Raw genomic sequence first — 22532 nt, 5'->3', positions numbered from 1 at the left:
TCAGCAGGTCTCCCATGGTTCAGCTGGTCCACTGCACAGTTGGAGCTTCTGCTTTTTTCCTCAACATGTACGCCAGCATCATATTTATGGCGTACATCGCTGCCAACAGGTAAGAATCTTTACTGATTTCAGACTGTAGTTAACGACAACGTAAAAACTAGATTAAGTGGTTAAGGACACACCCTGTGCTCCTGACAAAAGCATGAATGTACCTTTTTCTGGCTCAATATTGACCTTTGCAGATTTGGCACATTTGTGACTGATTAGTGAAGTTGTATTCTGCCTCCTTCCTCTTCTGCCTGCAGGTATCGGAAAATCGTACATCCTTCAGGAACTCACATCCCGCAAACAGTACGAACTGCGAGAATCATCTCTGTCATCACCTGGGTTATTCACCTGGCTCCAACAATCACTTTTATCAGCTTTTTTTTCAGCTCCAAGGAACCTTTGACCTCTAATTACTGTCTTGATTCCTTTAGTTCATCAGTCAGCCTGCAGTACAAAATCCTCCACACCTTCTCTGCAATCATTGTCCTCTTGGTCTTCATATCCCTGGTCTTCTTCTACTACAGCATCTCCCGCAGGGTGTTGCAGGCACAGCAGAGGCAGCTGGCCTCCTCTGGCTCTGAGAAGCTGGTGAAGTCTCGTAGAAACATGTTGGTGCTGGTCAGCATCTTCTGTGTTTGCTTTGTCCCCTATCACCTGGTTCGACTTCCCTATCCCTTTCTGTGGACCAACTGCTCTGTGCGTCACGTTTTGTACAACCTGCAGGAGACGGCCGCCATGGTGTCAGTTTTCAACGTCTGTCTGGACCCTGTTGTTTACTTTTTCCTCTGTAAGACTTTTCGAGCTCAGGTGAGAAAGGTGTCCAGGAGGACCAACATCCAACAAGCAAATGAGGAGAGCGAGAGCAGCAGGGAGCAGCTGGACATCACTACTTCAACACCAGTGATGTAAGGCAACGTACAGCATTTGAGAGTCGATTAGTGAAACCAGTATCATGGATCCCCGTCCTCATGAACCACAGGACTTCTTCTGTGCTCAGATATCAACATGAGGCTGAACTCAGCACAAACACACAGTGTCAGTGTTGCTAGCATTTAGCTTTAGCATGAACAAAGTGAACCACTGTGTGGGCAGATTCATAGAAACAAAGCACATCGTTAAATATCTGTCTCTGGAAACAGTTTTAACATTCACACATATCCAGATGAGCTTTTTATCTTTCAGCAGTAATCTGTACATTTCAATATGAAAATTCAAGCTTGTAAAATGTAAAACTGCTTATGCTTATAAAGAAAATATCTAAGATTTCCAGTTTGTTTTGCTTCTTTACTGTTTTTCCACAGATGCTTTCACAGGTTTGTTCTGCACTGGAGCTAAAATCCAATTTAATGTTTTGTTTGGTTGTTTCAAACAATAATATGTCCACGTTGATCAAGCTGCACCCTTTTGTGACTCCCACACTGATGCTTTTTTCTGGAGCATTTACATCTCCATTCCACATAAGAAGTGTTTTATTCTTTAGATGTATTTAAATATATTTGAATCATACATCTTGCACTAGTGAGCTAAGGGGGGGTAGAATTATACCTTTATGATTAGCTGCACTAATAATCTGAATGAGAACAAAGAGCTGCACACGAGTCTGAAGAATCTGATCTTGTCTGATAATTTTGTGCTCTGGTTTTCCTTCTGATTAAATTTGATTAAAGTTTTTTATTTTTGCCTTTTAACTGTAACCTGATTTTATGATCTCATTATCTCTGAGAGCAGATGTGCTCTTACTGTAGTGATTCTCCGTCTTTTCTGGACATGCACACATTATCTGGGATAAGAATTTGCAGATTTTGAGCTTTGCTTGGATTTTTTTTTATTATTTAAATAAAAAAATAAGTTTTATATGAAGTTATTTTTTTAAACTGTAATTCTGAACCTCGAGTCTGTGAAACCTTAAAAACCTTTGAGTACAGCTCTCCTGTCATGAAAATGCCTTTGTGTCGGTGAGCAAACACCGCGAGATCTGCGTCTTTATCACATTAACGGGAATTGGGGGGCGGCTCTTAATTCTCCGGCATGCGCTTTTTGGTGAGTTCGCGCAGGAGATATCAGCTGTCCGGTGTGCTTTCCTGCCACAGACCGAGTGCGCTGCTGCTGGATTCACACTGTAGGACCGGAACGATGCAGGAGAGCCAGGAACCAGAGCAGCAGACTGCTGGAGCCCAGGTTAGTAAGCAGGACGCGTGGGTTTATGTCTGACCTTTCTCGGTGTGGGTGGAAGAATACACGGCAGAAACACCGTGTACAGTTGACTCTGAACAGCGAACTTGCAACAGGCGTCGCAGACACACCCCCTGGCTGCCGTGGGAGTTATTAGATTTGTTCTGTGCTTTCTTTACGGTAGATTGTGTCGAGGTGATGCAGCCTTAAACACGAGGGAAAGTAATGACAGTGATAATGATGTTAATGATCCAGATAAGCCCCGCGGGGTCATCGTGCAGGGCTCAGCAGGTGTGCAGCCTGAGTATGGGCTCAAATTGGAGTCATAAATATTATTATTATTATTATTATTATTATTATTATTATTATTATTATTATTTTGCTTTTAAGTTAAACACAACATGCTCATACAGATTCAATTGAGGACAATTACTACATTTGGCATTTGTGAACTTATTAGCATGAAAAAAAGAAAAAGGAGAGAGAAGAAGAAAAAATTATAACAATGTTAACTAAATAAAAAATAATATAAGAAAATTCACGTGGAGTGTGAGGCATGAATTATGATTAGTTAGTTTTTAGGAATTCTAGAAATGGCTGCCAAATCGTACAAAAACTCGCCAGTTTCCCTTTTCTATCAAATCTTATCTGTTCTGGCCACAGACACCATCTTATTAAGCCACCTTTTAAACACGGGGCCGAAGAAGACCGCCACTGTAAAAGAATACGTTTCTTTACAGCCAGCATACCCGTTGTAATTATCTGTTGTGAAAAGGAAAAAGATTCGATTGATGCAAATGATCCAAGCATAGCCAGTGTACCATCAAGTGGTACTTTTTTCCTAAATTGGTTTGAAAACCACATAAAAAGCTGACTCCAAAAAGCTTTCAAGACAGGGCAATGCCAAAATAGATGTGCAAGGGAACCTTCACCAATATTACATCTGTCACATGAGAGGGATACAGAATTATAGATCCGGTTAACTTTAGTAAAATGTAATCTGTGAATGACTTTAAACTAGGTTAGTTTATATCTGGCGTTTATTGAGCCTTTCTGAATATTGGACAAACAGTTTGACCATTGGTCCTCAGAAGAGGAGCACCGAGGTCTTCAGCCCAGTCGTCATAAACATTTTTGCGTAGTTCTGAAAGGAGTTTTGTAACTTTTCAAACCAAAAGATTTTTGTAAATAATTTTGTGCAAAATATCTCTGACCACAAGACCTGGGAACACATTGTTGTTTTTGTGTGTAGTCATTTCCATCATTGAAGGAGGTGCTCTCATGAATCATCAGGTGACACCAATGACTGGACGACATCGATTGGTTAATCTGTTGATGTGATATTTTCAGATTGCCACCTAATGGAAAACACTGAAAACCATGGCACGCCATGCCAACCCAAACCGAGTGGGTGCTAATGGAAAAGGGCTAATACTCACCAGGGGAGTGTCTAGTAATGATTAAATGCAGAGATGTGTAAACACTGTGAGTGAAGAAGAAAGCGGATGCCTCCACCTTTGGCCTTTGTGTGGTGCTCTGAAGCACTGGAATCCACTCGGCTACAGCCCAGCTTTCTGAAAAAATAATTTTTGTAAACATCAGCTACGGCTTTATTCTGTACACATTAAGCTCTTTATGAACCGTGAGAGGGAATCCACGGAGGCCCCGGCTCACGGGGAGCTTAGATTATTTTCCATTTCTGGTACTCGCTCTCTGCCAGTAGCTGTGAGGACAAGGTAACAGTGTTTGTGTACAGAACCAAAGCAGGCTTGACTTCAACAGATTTCCTACTTTGTGATAGAACATGTGACAAATGGATATATGAGAGAAAACAAAGTTAATGTATTGATGTTCATTAGTAAAATAATAATTGACAACAGGACCAGGATGCTCATCTCATTTCAGCTCAGTGTTCACTGTTGTTTACAGCCAGGAAATAGAAAATCAGAAAAATCATGCACAAATTTTTATGAATGATATTCAAATGTCACAGCAATATACTAGACCTTAAAGGACACAAGTACCAAAGTTAGCTAAGCATTTGACCTTGGCCTTCACTGTTAGTGAGCAAGGTCAAAGTTAACCTTGAAATATAATTTCAATCAACCATATGTAACCGGTTTCTGCTTCATCCCGCTGCAACAGTTCGGCCCAAATAGACTCCTCGACTCTGCGTTGTGTTGTTTTTTAAAAAGACAAGGAGTCTCTGATCGATAGTTGCCACTTTATTTCCTGAATGGAAACAACAGTTTTGTATCAGTGCAAATGGCTCGCCACACACCGCTCCGCACAGCACACTCTCGTATGGCTACGGCAGACTGGCCGCGATTATTGCAGCAATATTACAATTTTTAACATACAATAAAATAACAGCAACAACAAATGATGTACCTGAATGGAAGCAACGGTTTTGTATCAGTGCAAATGGCTCGCCACACACCGCTCCGCACTGCACACTACGGCAGAACATCCCATTAGCATTCCGCTTTAGCATACAGTTTTACACAGTAATAAACAAATGAAAAGTACATAAAACTGGTGTTGGACATGTGTCCACTAAGCACTTATTACACTCGGTGCCCATCAACTAATCAACCATGTTTTATGTGTCTGTACTACTTAGCTATATCGTGTGCGGAACAATACTCACCTCTCGTATGGCTACGGCAGACTGGCAGCGATTATTGCAGCCAGCCTCACCTAACCAGCCACACCGAGAGGGGGGGGCGCTGTTTCCCCATTACACTGACATTTGTGGCAAGTGGAATAATACCACATAAACACTGTTACACATATTGAGTAATACATGATATGAAAGGGCATGGAGGGAGCTGTGCTACACACCTTTTAGTTTTTCATTACAACACCCTATGATGTCACAGTGACCCATAAAGTTAGACACTGCAGCTTTTTGAAGCCAAAGATTTCAAAGATTTCTGCCCCAGTCATATGTGTAAAGATAAAAAAATATATATATACCATTTTAGCATGTAATGCTTCAAGGTCAAAAGTCAGCATCACACTGATTAGGATAAAGGATCACCTGCCAACTTTGTATATTTAATAATATAATATTCATAATAGGTACTGTTGCCCTTAAGACATTTCTCTGAATAAATAAGTTAATAAGTTTAATAATATAATTATTATGAAATTATAACTATGATAATAATTATGAAAGTATTTTTCATATTTACACATTCAAATGTGTGTTGTTAAAATGAATAATTCATTCTTTACATATGTTTTAGATAAAAGGAAAATATCGCTAAAATGTATTTCCTGTTCTGACGGCAAACATCCGGTTTTGGTCAAGCACTCAATTTTTGCTGAGAAACAGGCTCCACACTAGTGATGGTAAATTTGATTCTTTTTACTGAATCAAGTTTTAATGAGTCACTTACCAAAGTGAATCGGATTTTTTGAGTCATTTGATTCACTGAGTCAGTTGACCAGAGAGTGCAAAAAATTTACATTTTCACTAAAACTTAATTTGCTTCTCTTTTCATGTAAATCCTACTGCTAAGATGAATGATTCTTTAAAAAAAACAACTATTTTATAGAGCAAAAAAGAGCAAAAACATTTTTAAAATTAAGCAATTTCCTATCAAAATTGCTTAATAAACATTTATTTTGTTTATTTTTATTTTATTAGTATTTTCCTTAAATGTGTCAAATATATATTTTCTCATCTAAATGTCCACTGAGCTGTGAGCCAGGGGGCGGTAATGCGCCTTAACATTGGTTGCCAACCAAGAAGAAGAAGAAGCTGTGACCCAGGAGGGAGGGGGTGAGTGAGTGAGTGATTCGTTCGCTCTATGATTCAGCACAGGAGGGAGGGGGTGAGTAGCTCAAATGTGCTGTTAGCATGTTAGCAGAGCGATGCTACTGTGAACCGAGGAGCTATTGTCTTGGTGTGACCTTCTTTTCAGGGTTTTTCTTCCAGTTCAGAGCAGAAATATTTTTGTTAAGATACTGGATGTTGTGTTTTTCTCCACAATTTTAATTAAAAGCTAGATACATTGCTGCTAACAGCAACAGGGATGAGTCAGTGAGTCAGTTGGGCTTGTGAATCATGATTCAGGAGTCAATAAAGTGATTCTCGAGTATTGAACGATTCGTCATGATTCACACATCACTACTTCACATGCTAAAGACAATATGGAGATGTAATCAGATGCCATCTACTCTGAATTATCAGGCTGGAACGCTGTAAGTTACCTTACGCAGGGGCCATGCTAATCTTCTCTGTATCTTATCCAATTTAGCGTACGCGCTTGCCGAAACAAGCGAAACAACAGTGCTTGCTTCGGCAAGTGCGTACGCCAGGAAATAGAAAAAGATAGAGACAGCTTTGGATATTATTGCATATTTTGCTAACATGGATGTTTTAGTGAGAGTAATGCTCTTTATTGATGTAAACACGATTCTACCTGTTGAGATGGAGTTTATTTTCTGTCATTTCAGTTTTCACCAAATGTTCATGGAGACAATTAAATAAGCTGCAACTAAACTCCAGGGTCTTCATTTGTGGTTTAACTTGGTGTCACCAACATCCTTGTTGAAAACACTACAGGCACTTTTTTGTTTGGGGTATTTAAAACATTATTTTTCGAAACAGAAGTAGGACTTCACACTGACACACAAAGATTAAGATATTACACAAAGAATTTCCATGTTAAAACTGCTGACCTCAGCATGTTTAATAAAATCACCATAAAACATCACAGTTTTAGTATAGATCTCTCTGAGTGCTTTTGTTTTATTTTTTTGTTCCTTTATTGACACCAGCATCACGGCTTTCTCTTTCTGTCTGCTGTTTATTCAGAAACAGAAGAAGAAGACTGGATGTGGTGTGCACCAGTGCCAGGACTACAACAAGACCTTTAAGTCAAAACACAATTTAAAGCTTCACAAGAGAATTCACACCGGAGAGAGACCACACAGCTGTGATGAGTGTGGAGCAGCTTTCAACACTTTAATCACTCTACAAGTCCACCAGCGCATCCACACAGGAGAGAAACCCTACAGCTGTGAAGAGTGCGGCGCAGTCTTTGCACTTTCAGATACCCTGAAAAAGCATCTCCGTGTTCACACTGGAGAGAAACCCTATGTTTGTGACGAATGTGGCAAACAGTTTACAGAGTCCGGCTCCCTCAGGGGCCATCAACGGTTGCACACTGGAGAGAAACCATATAGCTGTGACCTGTGTGACAAAACCTTTGCTCAACTGGGGGTCCTAAAGACCCATCGCCGTAGCCACACTGGAGAGAAGCCATACTGGTGCGACAAGTGCAACAAAACCTTCACTCAGCGGTCCAGTCTAAACCACCACAGGCGTCTGCACACTGGAGAGAGACCGTTCTGGTGCGAAACGTGCGGGGAAACGTTTGTTTGGCAAAACAGCCTGAAGGAGCATCAACTCTCTCACACCGGGTACCAGTGCAGTCGCTGCGGGGACGTGTTCCCTGATCGAAGCCTTCTGTACAATCACAACCTTGGTCACAGGTGGAGAGACAAACAGGTCAAGAGAGCAATGCAAAAGAAAGCTGAGGCTGGGAATCAACAGCCTGTGTAGAGGTTTCAGCTTTTGCCTCTGTAGCAGGGGCAATAAGAACTGGCTTGTGGGAACGACCTTCAGACTCACCGTCTGATGACAAAACTGACCTCAGTCCAGCCCAAGCAGGAAAATGGATGAAGGGTATGGAGTTGTTTCTTTGACAAATGATTAAAATTCCTTTTTAAAGCTTCTGATTTCAAACTAAGTTTTGTTAGCTTGATAAAGAAATGACTGAAACACTCTTTTGGGGCCTGTTTAGTGGACTGATATTGATCTTAACTGATTTCATTTTACTCCTTTTCTTAGTTTAAGCTTATTGTTCTAATCGTCTTTGCTGCTTTAACTGTTTTTGATTTTATTTTGTTGTTTAGGGATTTACTTTTAGGTCTTTTATTGCTTATTATTTTCTTGTGTTCTTTTCTTCATGTTTCCTGTTCTCATTTGTTTAAATCAGGTCTATACAGAGTCTTTAAAGGTGAGCTTTTATGCTTTGTATTTGCACCTGGATTAAGATATCCTCTCTAAATAAAGGTTTTCTTTTTGAATCCTTCCTGTTTCTTTTATGCAGTGTTCCGCAGTCATAGGTCGTGTCCAAATTCATGGGCTGCATCTTCCTGAGGCCGCATTTGTAGACCGATTACGTCACAGCGACGCGCCGAAGGCTGTCCAAATTCGTAGACTCCTCCGAATGCAGCCAACAAATGCGTCCTCCTTTTCCCCGAATTTGAAGGATGGGTCGAGTGTGTCCTTCGTGGCCCACCATATCCCAGAATTCATAGGCCCAGCCAAACTCCAATTTCCAACAATGGCGGCCGCTACTAAGTTTTAAAATTACTCTTATTAATCTTTCTGGGTCACAAAATAAACTTTTAACATATTTTCAGGCGAGAAAGTAGCTGTGTAAACATCAAATATCTGCTCGGTTTATCAAGATATCGCATATTTGCAAAAGTGTTTTGACGTTTTCGGAGACGTCTGCTACCCACAAGCTCGATAGCTAGTCGGGAGCTCGAGGGTCACTGAAGCCGCCGAGAACGGCACAACTCCCGGCACATTTTCAGATCACCACGGAGTTTCGCTGCTCAGGTTAAACGTAATATATAAGTCACTTAGACAACCTAAAAATGTTATTGTTGGGCTTTTTTCAGTGTTTTATTTGTTTGTGAGTAAATCGGTTTGGCTGAGATTAAAGTTATTAGATTAGATTAGATAAAATAAAACTTTATTAATCCCCCGGGTGGGTTCCTCTGGGATTTTCACACAGCTGAATAAACGTCAAACAGAAAACTGATTAAACAGAAGTGTGAGACGGTCGAGAATTTACTCCAGTGTCCTGTTATATTTTAGATAGCAAGGAGCAGACGGCCGAGTTTATTAAACTCCACCGAGACAGCGGTGACGCTAATCAGAAGGCTAGACTGTCCAATTTCCCCAGCCGTGTACTTCCGGCCTACCAGACCTTCTGAGGACCCGGCCCACGTAGACCGCGGAGGCCGGGTCCTCAGGAGGATGCAGCCCATGAATTTGGACACGACCATACTGGCTCATGCAGGTGGCAGAAACAAAACTATCAGGTACTCCTGAGAGAACAGGGCGGAGTCTGGAGAGATGAAGGTGACCTCTATCAGAGTTGTTACTCAAGCTTTCACTGAAGCTTCATGTATCATAACTGATGGAGAAATAATGACTTTTTTTATTTCAGTTTCCTCTTGACTTTTATCTTTAAGCCTGCAAAGAGAACAACACGTTGGTCAGTGTGCTGATATTCATGTTGATGAGTCAGTATTCATGTTGCTGCTGACTAAATGCAGAAATATCAGCATGGAGCAATAATCAATAATGTTATGAGCATCATTCCAATATCTGATCAGCAGCCGCAGTCACAGGTCAGAGGAATGGACACATTTATGTAAGATGATGCTCTGAGCGTTTTAATAAACACTGAAAGAAACTGACTGAGGGTGAGCAGAGCAGGTTTCCACACTCTGACAAGACTTTGACTGGAGACATTACAGCTTCTGTTGGAGAGGAACATTTAAGAGAAGAGTAACCAAGACACGTGACTACAGGTAGATTCCCTCCATGTCAGCATCTCTGTGTGTGTGTTTGCACAGCTTGAGCTACAATGAACCAAATAACAGCTGATGATGTGGTAACCACTGGGAACGCGTCCTCAGAGTTCGTGTTGTTTTCTGGGTAAATGCTTGTTCAGCATAACTGAAGAAGCTGCACTAAAAGATGAGGATGATGTTCAATGGTGGTGGTGACACATACAGATTAATATTTCACTGCTTTCTGTTTTAAATCGTCCTTCTGTTAAACTCTTAGCTGTTTTCTTGAGCTGCACAGCTTCAACCAACATGAAATCAAGATCATCAAAATGTAATGACCTCGACAGGAAATCTGCAGTGAGCCAGGTGTGTTTTAATAAAGTTTAATGAAAGAATCGTTGTTGCCTCAGGATGTTACAATCAGTCACTGACAGTGCTGATTCAAGAGAAAATATCAATCCAGACTTGATTTTTTTTAGCTCCAGAAATATGCAGGTGTTCCAAGCATCTATCTCTGTAATTAAATTGATTAATGTTAAAATGAATGTTCATGTGAAACCCCCCCCCCCCCAAATCTAATTGAAGTAGAATCACATAAATTTATTGTAACAGAAATTATATCCATGTGTGATTCAATGTTTATATATGATGTGAATTCTTTATGCTGAGAAAAACAAAGTGTAATGAAGGGATTTTAGCATTTAAAAGTTTAGACTTTGTGTTAAATCATGTAAGTCAGATAGAGAGTGAGTTAAGCTTTGGGTGGACTTTGGATGGTTAAATGTCAACAACCTGAATGAATGTGGGTCAGTATATACGTGAGGAGAAGATGGGGTCTTTCCTTTTATCTTCTGCAAGATGACCAATTCAGAATAGTGGATCTAAGAGGTTCACAGTTAAAAGTTCCAGCAGAGACGCTAACAGCAGTCAACCTGTGAATTGATTTTGGAATTTTTGGCTTATCATCTCCTGAGTTTTAAGGTGTTTGATGGCTAATTCAGAAGGATTTTGATCTACAGCATACTTCCACTGGATGCCCAGCTGCTTTCTTGTTGGGTGATTATCATCAACACAGAACAATAAGAATAAGAGCATCTTCAGATCTGACACTGCTCATCCCTCCTCCAGCCTCTCCTCACTAAAGATAAGAACAAGATCAGCATTAACTCAGAGTAGTAATTTCTTATTGTTTTGTGATTTTTATTATTTGATTTTGATTTTGCTTTGGAAAATTAAAATTTCCTGCAATTAAATTCTAAATTGTGGACTTTGGCCTTTTAACCTTTTTTCCAAATTGTAAAGAAAAAAGTCTGAGTGTTATTCTTTAAATTTGATTACAATTTTTTTTCCTTGGAGTCTGCTGTCCAGGCTACTAAAATCATCCCAGAAATAACAGAATCAATAGGAGCGCACTTCCGTCATCAGGGGGGACTGATAGGATTCGACCTGCAGGCTTATTCAGTTTTCTACATGTCAGGCTTAGCAGGTTACCTGGACCATACTGAGATAGTACTGGGCGAGTCCCCTCACCCACATCAGCTCCAGCTGAACCCTACATGATCTACTGGGTAAGACTCACAAGATCAGAGATTAGGACTTTTTAATCAGAGCCAAAATCAACTTCCTGCATCAGGGATTCTTTGGGGCTAAAGATCAACAGCTTAATCTAAATGACATCCAATCAAAGAGTTGTTTGATATGTTGACCAAGTATAGCACTGAAGACAAACAGGAAACAAGTCAAAGTGCAGGCTGGCTGTGTGGTCACTGTGTGTTTCCTAATCTACAGTTATGTCATTACATTGAGAGTGTACAATGATAGAAGCAGCTTATCCTGCTAACCTAACAAAACTTCAGAAACGCTTTTAAATCCTACTGGTTGCTCACCCTAAGATATTTTGTACTTTTACTGATTCCATGCTTGACTTAAAAGATGACTTTTAGCACTGAAATATTCCCTCCACACAGCTGCATCAGAACCACAGCTGTCTTCTGCCTGTATCCAAGATGCAGACCTAATGATACTATCGCAAAGTTGTAATTGACAAAGGGTTAGGGTGTCCTGGTGCCAAATGCTCAAATGTGAAGCTGAGACACTCATTGGACAAGTGGAGAAAAGAAGATGCCTTTTATTTGTTAGTCTCACAACAGCCCGTTCTCACTCCCGAGGCGTAACATGCCGACGTTTTGTCATGTCCCGGGGCGTTCCTGAGGAACGCTAAAGGAGACCTTCGGCATTCTTATGGTACGCGGCGGGTTATGGCCGAAATCCAGTGCAATGACGCTCCCGCGGTAATAGACGTTCCAGCCCTGTATTCCAGCCCTAAACCTAACCTTATCCCTAGCCCTAACCATAACCTTTTTCCTGATCTTAACCAGGACTTTAATGATGTTAAATAGCGTGTTTCTAAGTGATTTGAAGAAAAAGAGCAAACATGTGTAGATTGAGTCCATACGGTTCTCATATTTCCTCATTTTTCCGAGGTCGTCATTTAGGGATGTGGTGGGTAGCCGAAAACGTAATATGTTGACGATTTGTCACCTAGCGTAAAATGTTACGCTTTGGGAGTGAGAACGTGTTGCTCACAAACAGAACAAAAACATCAGAAGGAAATCACATAACAGCGGCTGTCAGCTCTGTAAGTTCACAGCAAAGGACTGTGACACAAGTTAGAAAGAGAAAGAGACAAAAAGAGGACAGTAAACTGGTTTAAATGAGTCCATGTTTACATTCTACACTAGAAAGCAGCTGAACAATTCAAAGGTTTATTTTAAGTATTAGACTCTAGAATCAGAGCTTTGCTGAAGCTCAGAGTTGATGACTAGCACCTGTGATTTTCTGTGTGTCAGCTCGTCCTTTAAAAACAGTTTTATGTCTCACAGGTTTTTGTATGTTTCTATGTTGCACCACACCAGCTACTTCCTTTGGCTTTTTCCACTGAACTGATGAGTGAAGCTGCGATTTCTCAACACAGGTCTGGTTAAAACTTACGCATACTGTGAGAAATCAGAGCTGCTGAAACCTGCTGAGGGCTTATAGGAAATCCTTTCTTAATGCTGCTCCATGGTGAGAACAGAAGCTACAACTGACTGTCAGACCACACAGGCCCAGAGGTACAGCTACAGGTGGTGTCAAGGGAGCTTGTAGTGCCACTATTCATTCACACACTGGTGGAGGTTGAAGCCACGGCTGCCCTGGGGCAGACTGACAGAGGCGAGGCTACCATATCGCGCCATCGGCCCCTCTGGCCATCACCAGTAGGCGGTAGGATAAAGTGTCTTGCCCAAGGATACAACGACCAGGACAGAGAGCCCAGGGATCGAACCGACAACCTTCCGGATACAGATGCGCTTCCCAAACCCCTGAGCCACGGTTGCCCAATTAACAGCGAAGAGAAAGAGGAAATATGGTAGTGGGCAGGGCAGTGTGATCCCACTGTGTATTTCCTGATCTACATCGTACCGTCACACTCAAAACAGCTGAAGCAACTTTTCCTCCTCCCAGAAAGCTGCAGAACCAGAGTGAGTCCTGATATTTCTCATTCTCACATCTTTCATACTTCTGATAGAAAATAAAAGCCATTTTAAACCAGTCCTGACTAGAGGAAAAAGGTCAGCAGGCTTCTGCTAGTGTTCAGGAAGGTAATCTGAATATATGAATACAAATCTTCTTTTGACTAAGGCTCAGCATTTCCTGGTGCCAAGTGCACTGACAAACTACCTGACACTTAAATATGCTGAAAATGTTTGAGAACACTAATTTTGCTGGTTTCATCTCTCAAGAGAAGAATATATATAGTGGACATTTACTGTTTCAAGCTAAAAAGGATAAGGAAACCAAAAACAAACAAACCAGAGATCAGTCAGGAGGGGAATATAGAGAGAAACGGTCTGTGACCACCTGCTAAACTGTTACACTGCAAACAAGCTCTACTTGAAATAAGCCAAATATTCCTACATCTGACAAAATTGTCTTGTTTTGAGATAAAAATCTGCTAATTGGGGTAAGCAAAAGTTGCTTGGCTAACAACAACACAATTTTGGCGATGAGTCCAGATTCTGCCTACAGCTCACTACTTCAGCTTGTGCTTAATGGATTGTTATAAGATTCATGAGACGGTTGACTCATCTTCACTCATGAATGCTTCCTTCTACAACTACAGACTGTACATAACATGTAGCACAGTATTTAAAATTGGTCCAACATTGGTTTAACACAACAAACCAAAAGACCGTGGAGGTGAATCATTTCAAAGATGAACCTAGGATTTTTACACAGTTTAAGATGTAACCGGTGAACCTCGAGTTTGGAAGTCTCCCACAAACATTCTAGCTTGTGACAGTATCTCCTAAAATTACAAATGTTTTCATTTATCCAAGGACGACATTTCAAACATAGGACAGTACTTTTATTCAGAGGTGCCACTACGTCTAAAGGTTACACTATGCTGATTATTAAAAGATGAAACAAGTGAGTCTACATCACTGCAAGTCATGTCAGCATCAAACATGGCAGAAACTTTCAGAAGCTACCTGGTTTATAATTTGCCTTTGAATTTTCAATTATATGATTTCAAATGATTTTGGAAAATGGTGTCACTGCACTTCTAGTTGTTTTGTTGTTTTTGTTGTGTGGAAATGTTTTATATTAGCAGAAGACTGGCAGGTTTCTGTGGATACCGGAGGACAGACTCGACATTCCCAGCGAGCTGAAGAAGAAAAGACTGGAGTGTCATGCTGGGAAGGAGCGCCGTCGCCCGAGAAGGAGATGTTATCGACCATCTCTTCCTTCTGTAATCATTGGAAACGTAAGACGGCTGTACCACGTGACTGGTTCATGAAGTGGTTCGAACTTTGCCGCGAGCTATGACAGCGATATAAACCCCTCAGACTTCATTCAAAATGTGGGTGTTTGATGGAGAGTTGCGGTTAGTGAGAGTTTGGAGGTTTATGAGAGTGAGGAGAGAAAGTCAGGAGAGAATGGAGCCAGCTAAGAAGAGGAGGATGTCCTCCCCTGTGTAGGAACATTTTGATCTTATTCCTCCCAACAAGGTATGTAAATTTCTACAGAAGATGTATTTTCATAATACTGATGGTGCAATACAATTTCTGTTAAGCTGTCTGTACTTTTGTACAAGGTGAAGTGTTTGCTATGTGCCAGGGAGCTGGGATATAACAACAACACCTCATCCATGCTTAGGCACTACAGAGCTTTACATGAGAATAGGGGGAACACCGATTGTGGAGCAAGACCAGGTGAACCATCAAATGTCATGATAATATAGCATGCAGTAATGTTAATAAATGATATAACAATATTATACAACTGTAATAAGTTACGTGTGTGATATTTATATTTGTGCTTTGTTCTCCTGAGGAAAGACAACAAAAACAATCTCAAATAGATGAAGACCTGGTTAGCATGGTGATTGAGGACTCCCAGCCATTTAGCATTGTGGAGGACAAAGGATTTAAAAGATTTGTTAAATCATTCAATCCTAGCTATGATCTCCCCACTAAAAAGGTCATAAAAGCAGTGAAAATTTACTTTTTACAGAATAAAATGTGAACAGGCAGGACTGAGGCCTCAGTGTGTAGCTGTCCATACCTCAACGTTACAAAAGCACAACCACTGTCCACACCCCAACCACACCTCACCTCACAGTAAATGATCATTTCCATTTAAAGCATTTCCAAATAATCATTTTCCATACTGCCAGTATAAATATACACAGTATACTGCATCACTACAATATACATGTTTTACACACTCCTTTTGTTGTTGACATTTACAGGCTGTGTGCAAAAGGCCACACTCTTCAAATTCATGCCAACTAATATTTTTACATCCAGTAGGTGTCCTACTAGAGCAAACGAAGCTTCAAGAAGCTTTGCGTTGGGGTGAACCAATTGGATGAAAAGCTTCAGTGCTTCATGAAGCTTCATCTGCCCATCACTAATCACTAATTCACTCATGAGAGGGAAATTACAGTGAGAAGTTAGGCCCTAATTTTGAAATAACACTCCCACGTGTTTTCGTTATGCAGCTGAGTCACGTGACCGCACAGCAACAAATCACAGTAGAGCCCGGAGAAGGGGGCGGAGCAAGGTGCGTGTGTGCAGTAGATGAGGCGAGCATAGAGAGAGCTGCTTTTCATAAAACGGGACTAAAGCAGTAAACTTACAGGAACATATACCACTACCAACGTTTGGATCGATATCTGCATCGATCTGCACACCCTTGTCTCCTGGATCGTAGCTGAGATCAGCGTGAACCACGTGGGTCTCTGCTCCCTGATCTGTTTCCTGTGTTTAGAAGACTTCCAGCTTCATCACGGAGTTTCTGTGGGCTCATCTAAAGGTAAGCACCGAGCTAACTTTAATGTGGGTTCAGTTTATGTTGAGTTTATCTCTGTTGCGAACAATAGATTGCTTGGTATACACTGGAGTTAGAGAGACTGTAGAGTTTGTGATTGCTTGCAACATTATAATCTGGCGGTTGCTAACTGCGGTCAAGTGAGCCTTCACTTACGAAGTCACAGTCAAGCCAGCCTCACCGCAAATGCTGTTAGGGTTTTCTTTATGACTTTGTCTCAACTCAGGGTCTGCACGCTTGAAGTACGCGCACTACGCGTACTACGTACGGTGCGTACTATAAGTACGGGAAGTGCGGAAGTGAGAGGCTTGTGAAATGGGACGGTCTAGCCTTCGTCGCGCTGTTCACGTTGCCTAGCAACCATGATACTACCGCGAGAAACGTTACATACAGCTTATATATATATATATATATATATATATATATATATATATATGTATATGTGTATATATATATATGTATATGTGTATATATATATATGTATATGTGTATATATATATATGTATATGTGTATATATATATATATGTATATGTGTATATATATATATGTATATGTGTATATATATATATATGTATATGTGTATATATATATATGTATATGTGTATATACACACACACATATATATATATATATATATATATATATATATATATACACACACATATATATATATATATATATATATATATATATATATATATATATATATATATATATATATATATATATATATATATATATATATACATACATATATATATATATATATATATCTTTGTGTCCCAGCTGAGTAACAGGAGGAGAAGAGTCTGGTGGTGCAGCAGAGGAACAATTTTAGCCATTTGGACTCAGCTCAGCCACTACAGAGGAAACAATGACTTCAACACAGAAGGTGAGAAAAACATCACAGTTACACTGTTATTGAAATTGTTTGCACTGCTAGTTGGTTTTTAAAAACCTGTTAACAGCAGCTTTATCTTTTGCATCCTAGGCTCCTCCACATATACAGAATCTACATTCGCAACCAAAAACCACAGAGGTTATAAGAAAATACAAAGATCATTTTTTATCAGCACACATTGAAACAACATTATCATCAGTTGAACTCACAATTTTTTATGAGTAAAAGATTTTCTCAGCTGATCAATATTTCTTCAATAATGTCATTTTAATTAAAACTCCCATTGTAGCACATCATTGTAATGTGACACTATCACCAGAAGGTGGTGGTAACACACCTACAATGTGTTTTTGTTTACATGTTTGATTCCACCAATGGAGGGAGTTTCAGTTTGTTCCACGACTGCATTTCACTCACTGCCTCTGCTTGTATCTCTGTCACTGCAGGACCAACATGGAGCGAGAAGTCAGCGCTCTCAGGAGGCCGATAAACCTCACAGAAGAAAGGGAGAGAAAACCTACAGCTGTGATGAGTGTGGGAAGTATTTTGTCCAGTCTGGAGACTTAAAAACACACCAACTCACCCACAGTGGAGTTAAAGCTTACAGCTGTGACTTGTGTGGGAAGTCTTTTACCTGGGCTGGAGAATTAAAACAACACAAACTCATCCACAGTGGATTTAAACCTTACAGCTGTGAGATGTGTGGAAAGTCTTTTACCACGGCTGGAAACTTAAAAACTCACCAAATCATCCACAGTGGATTTAAAGCTTACAGCTGTGACTTGTGTGGAAAGTCTTTTACCCGGGCTGGAGACTTAAAAAAACACCAACTCATCCACAGTGGAGTTAAACCTTACAGCTGTGAGATGTGTGGAAAGTCTTTTACCCGGGCTGGAGACTTAAAAAAACACCAACTCATCCACAGTGGATTTAAAGCTTACAGCTGTGACTTGTGTGGAAAGTCTTTTACCAAGACTGGAAACTTAAAAACTCACCAACTCATTCACAGTGGAGTTAAACCTTACAGCTGTGAGATGTGTGGAAAGTCTTTTACCCGGGCTGGAGACTTAAAAAAACACCAACTCATCCACAGTGGATTTAAAGCTTACAGCTGTGACTTGTGTGGAAAGTCTTTTACCAAGACTGGAAACTTAAAAACTCACCAACTCATCCACAGTGGATTTAAACCTTACAGCTGTGACTTGTGTGGAAAGTCTTTTACCCAGGCTGGAAACTTAAAAAAACACCAAATCATTCACAGTGGAGTGAAAGCTTACAGCTGTGACTTGTGTGGAAAGTCTTTTACCCAGGCTCAAACCTTAAAAACACACCAACTGATCCACAGTGGAGTTAAAGCACACAGATGTGAGTTGTGTGGAAAGGCTTTTGCTCAAAATAGCGACTTACAGAAGCATCTAGTTACCCACTCTGGAATTAAGGCGTACAGCTGCGACTTTTGTGGAAAAAGGTTCAGTGACAAACACTACCGAAATATTCACCTACGGATTCACACTGGAAATGATGTTTCCTGCTGTGATCAGTGTGGGAAACTGTTTACAACAGATGCACAGTTACAACAACACATGTTTAGCCACACTGAGGAGAGACCTTATAAATGTGACCTGTGTGAGAAAACTTTTAAAGCTCCACATCAGCTGAAAAGACACCAACAGATCCACACCAGAAAGTAACTCTACAAGTGCAGTTACTGTGAGGATGTATTTAGTTTTTTATCTTGACCCAGTTCTCAACCCTGTCGTCACTGTGGTGGTGGCAAAGAGTTTCTCTGTGATCGTTGTGGGAAAACCTTCTAATCATCAATGGGACCTAAAACCACATCAACGTAGCCACACTGGAGACAAAATGAACGACTGCAAAGGATGTGGGAGAGGCTTCCACACACCAAGTACATTAAAAATACTTGAACTCTTCCACAGTGGGATCAAAAAGCACATCTGTGACCAGTGTGGGTCATCCTTCACCACTGGACATGAGCTCAATGAAAAAGCATAAGCAAATCCACACAGGAGAGACACCATACAAGTGCAGACACTGTGACAAAAGCTTCTCACAATCAGGTCATTGTAACAAACATGAACGTACACACATGGAAGTGAACTTCAGCTGTGACCAGTGTGACAAGAGCTTCAGGAATCTCAGTTCATACTCCGAACACAAACGATCCCACACTGTAAAAAAACTGTTTCACTGTTACCAATGTGCAAAAACATTCACTTCATTATCTGCTCTGTGCAACATCAGCCTGCTCATGCAGGACTGAAATCACTGGATCACAATGAATCTGAAGTGAGAGAAAGATCCTCTTCTGGTTTCAGGGTCAGACTTAAAAACCTTGAGATCAGGCTCCACAGAGTTCAGATGGAATCTTCTGTAAAGAGTGTCAGCTGATGTCACACTTGGATCTGATGAGGTAGCTCTGATTTCTGGAGCTGCAGTGAATAATGCTGAATGTTACATTTAGGAAGCTGCATGTATAGATATGTATATCAAGTTTATGTTTTTCCTTTGAGGGGTTTTAATTCTCTAAAATGTTATCTCTGTTACATTTTAGTCTTTGTTTCCTTAGGACACAGTAGTTTTCTTTTTTTAATGTATTCATTTTAAAGAAGTGTTAAAAGTTAAAAGCAGCAGCACACATCAAGACCATTTTAAAGATCACAGGTGATTACTTTTAGTTGTTTCAAATTCTATTAAACCTCTATTTTTGGCTCCTCCTTTCACTTTAGTGTATTTTCTGTATCCTTGAAGTCCACATGTTGTTGTTTTTAATGAATTCATTTTGATCCACATGTTCTGCAACTGTTTTCTTGTTGATTTGAAGTTTGTATGATGAAATCCTGATAATATTAAAGTGTTAGTTATATTTGATGAACTCCGTGTAACGTTTGTCTTATTAAACAGTTTGGTATGAAAAATGAAGAAATGGTCTCAGAACAAGTAGTTTGAGCCATGATTTCAGATTCAAAGTAATTTAACAGTTTTCAGTGGTACATGTGGAGGTTTATCAGAGGAGGTGACTTGGCTGTTCTCCACTCACACTGAACAGGGTTCCTGCAGCTCGTTAAAAATTCAGAAATGATCTTCAAGGACCAAAAGGTCATAAAATGTTTGATTTTTCTCAAAAAAAGTGCTGTGGGCATTAAATTTTCAGAGGGGATGTTTAAGATACTTTGTGATTAACATCTCACACATTTCAATAAAGTGGATGTTCCTGCATTGCAGCAGTGGTTTGAAGATGTGTTCTCCCCCCTTCCTGTCTGCACGACTCTCACGGAGCACCACTTTGAAACGCAGCCTGTCCGGCTGTTGAGAGGGGCCGGTTGTCTTTAAGGTGCTTTAAGGTAATTAAGAAGTGAGTGCAGGGTTTTATATGGTTCTGTGATGATTGTCACAAAGTGAACAAGGTCTCATGGTTTGATGCTTATCCCATGTCCCGGGTTGACCTGGACTGTATAAGCACTGCTTGGTTTTTTATTATGCTACATTTAACCAACGCCCACTGGCAGATTCCCTTGTGTGCAGAGTCCACAGACAAAAACGTCCATCTCTACTCTGTGTGGTTCGTACCAATTTGTCACACTTCTGTTTGCCTTGGTTGAAGCCCGGCCATTTTCCAGCACCTCATGGAGCGATAGCTGCGTCCTCACACTACATATGGTGTTCCTTACCTGGATGGTGTTGTCATTCATAGTGATACCTCAGTGGATCATGTGCAGCATATATGCACGTAAAAACTCCAAAACATGTACAAAACACAACAGAAGTGCTCCAGGATGCTAGGGCGCAGTGTTGAGCTTTTGTTACCTAGTGGCTACACAAGCCAGCAAGTACCAACGACCAGATTTAGTGTGTGGTAGTAACAGGTAAATGAACATTTTTTTTTAAATTATTTGAATATATATGAGTGCTTGTGTATAAATACACAAACAATACACACATGCTTTCAATTGTGTAATTTAAGTGATCTAGGTAGCTCTGTTTTGGAAGTTCAGTTCATGCTAGAAATGTGTTTTGGAGTTTGTACGTGTTTTGTCTCTAGGGGCCACCGCATATATTTATATATAAACATATATAAATAAAACCACTTTTTTTACATTAGTAATTCCTTTTGTGCATAATTTTATAGTGTTGTTAGTAATAAATTTGTCATGACCCTGTGCCTTCTCAGCTGACTCTGTATGGCTACAGTTGTTTTTGTTGTGCTCAATCTCTCTCTCCCCTCCCGCGCACTGCGCTCTACCGGGGCGGAGTCATGACGGCTCCAGCCCCTGGCTCGGACACCTGCAAACAATCGTCTCATCTCATCCACTTCTTAAGGCAGCTGCTGAGAGTGCTTCCTCGCTGGATTATTGTGTAACACTCATTCTCGCCAGCCTGAGGACCGCCGTTTGGTGAGCCAAAAGCCGGAGTCCAAGCTACCTGAGCTTCAGTGAAGGATTGTACATAGCCGTCCCCTTCCCGTGCCTGTGTTTCCCGGAGACCCTCTTCCTGTGCCCCCTCACTTGTATATACCCGCACCTGGTGTCTGTGTGTAATAAATTTGTGAACTTACGTGACGGTCTGCCTCCGAGTCTCTCCTGAGCCTGACAGAATAATCCAGCCATCGCTATGGACTCGGCAGACCCAGCCTCGGCCGCGACAGCCCCCATGTCTCTGGAGGAGCTTCTGCATCGACACGAACAAATGCTAGTAAGGCTCAGCGGAGAAGTGGCATCTCTAACTCAGGCTTTCGCCCAACGGATTCCACTGGCCGACTACCCGCTTCCTGCGGCTCCTCCCCAGGTAACACATGCTCCTGCCGTCACTACAGCGGCCACAGCTTCTCCGGCCACTAGCGCGGTAGCTTCAGTAGCCTCCGCGGTTTCGCTGGATAAGCTTTTACCGTCACCTGAGGCTTTTTCTGGCGAGATGGGAAAATGTGCGGGATTTTTGTTGCAGTGTTCCATGCAGTTTCAATTACTACCTCATGTGTTTGTTACTGACGGGGTTAAGATCGCTTACGTCACCCAGCTACTACGAGATCGAGCCCTGGCCTGGGCCCAGGCCCAGCTGCAGGCTTGCCCCGGAATGTCTTACGATGACTTCCTGTCTCGCTTCAAGTCGGTGTTTGATAAAGGCTCTAGCACGGAGGCTGCCGGCTATCGTTTGATTAATCTGAAGCAAGGTAGGCGAAGCATGGCCGACTTCTCTGTTGATTTCTGGACCCTAGCTGCACAGACCAAGTGGGGACCTGAGGCCCTGAAGACCACTCTGCTAAATAATATCCGCGAAGAGCTCAAGGATGAGATAACGATGCGTGAGCTTCCTGCTTCTCTAAATGCTTTAATGTCCCTGTGTATTCAGGTGGATGATCGCCTGCGGGCGCGCCAGAGCTCACGAAGACAGCAGTTTCGCGAGCCCCTG

General features: G+C 41.1%; 2 protein-coding genes and 2 pseudogenes across 4 annotated transcripts in view; 3 read left to right on the top strand and 1 right to left on the bottom strand.

The window, feature by feature from the left end:
• LOC146521227 (P2Y purinoceptor 14-like) overlaps positions 1–1224 on the top strand; it is a 2190-nt gene extending 966 nt beyond the window's left edge. For both annotated transcript variants that reach the window (XM_085143285.1, XM_085143277.1), the window contains 2 exons: positions 1–109; positions 306–1224. The exon at positions 1–109 is cut by the window's left edge. In XM_085143285.1, the coding sequence (XP_084999411.1) occupies positions 1–109; positions 306–957 (761 nt within the window). In that variant the 3' untranslated portion in view covers positions 958–1224. The remainder of the gene's footprint in view (positions 110–305) is intronic.
• Positions 1225–2059: 835 nt separating this feature from the next.
• Positions 2060–9365, top strand: LOC146521225 (uncharacterized). The gene is made up of 2 exons (XM_085139365.1): positions 2060–2226; positions 7049–9365. The coding sequence occupies exons 1-2, from the start codon at positions 2077–2079 to the stop codon at positions 7796–7798; spliced, it is 900 nt and encodes a 299-aa protein (XP_084995491.1). The 5' UTR covers positions 2060–2076; the 3' UTR covers positions 7799–9365.
• Positions 6441–6513, bottom strand: LOC146521226 (U6 spliceosomal RNA; annotated as a pseudogene).
• Positions 9366–15930: 6565 nt separating the features above from the next.
• Positions 15931–18822, top strand: LOC146521224 (uncharacterized; annotated as a pseudogene). Its single transcript, XR_014870473.1, has 3 exons — positions 15931–16191; positions 16994–17099; positions 17555–18822. The product of XR_014870473.1 is annotated as an uncharacterized LOC146521224 (transcript).
• Positions 18823–22532: the final 3710 nt, after the last annotated feature.

This window comes from Neolamprologus multifasciatus, chromosome 3, assembly GCF_963576455.1.
Source record: "Neolamprologus multifasciatus chromosome 3, fNeoMul1.2, whole genome shotgun sequence".
Lineage (NCBI taxonomy): Eukaryota > Metazoa > Chordata > Actinopteri > Cichliformes > Cichlidae > Neolamprologus > Neolamprologus multifasciatus.
The sequence above is the reverse complement of the archived record's forward strand: the minus strand, read 5'-3'. Positions and strand labels throughout refer to the sequence as shown.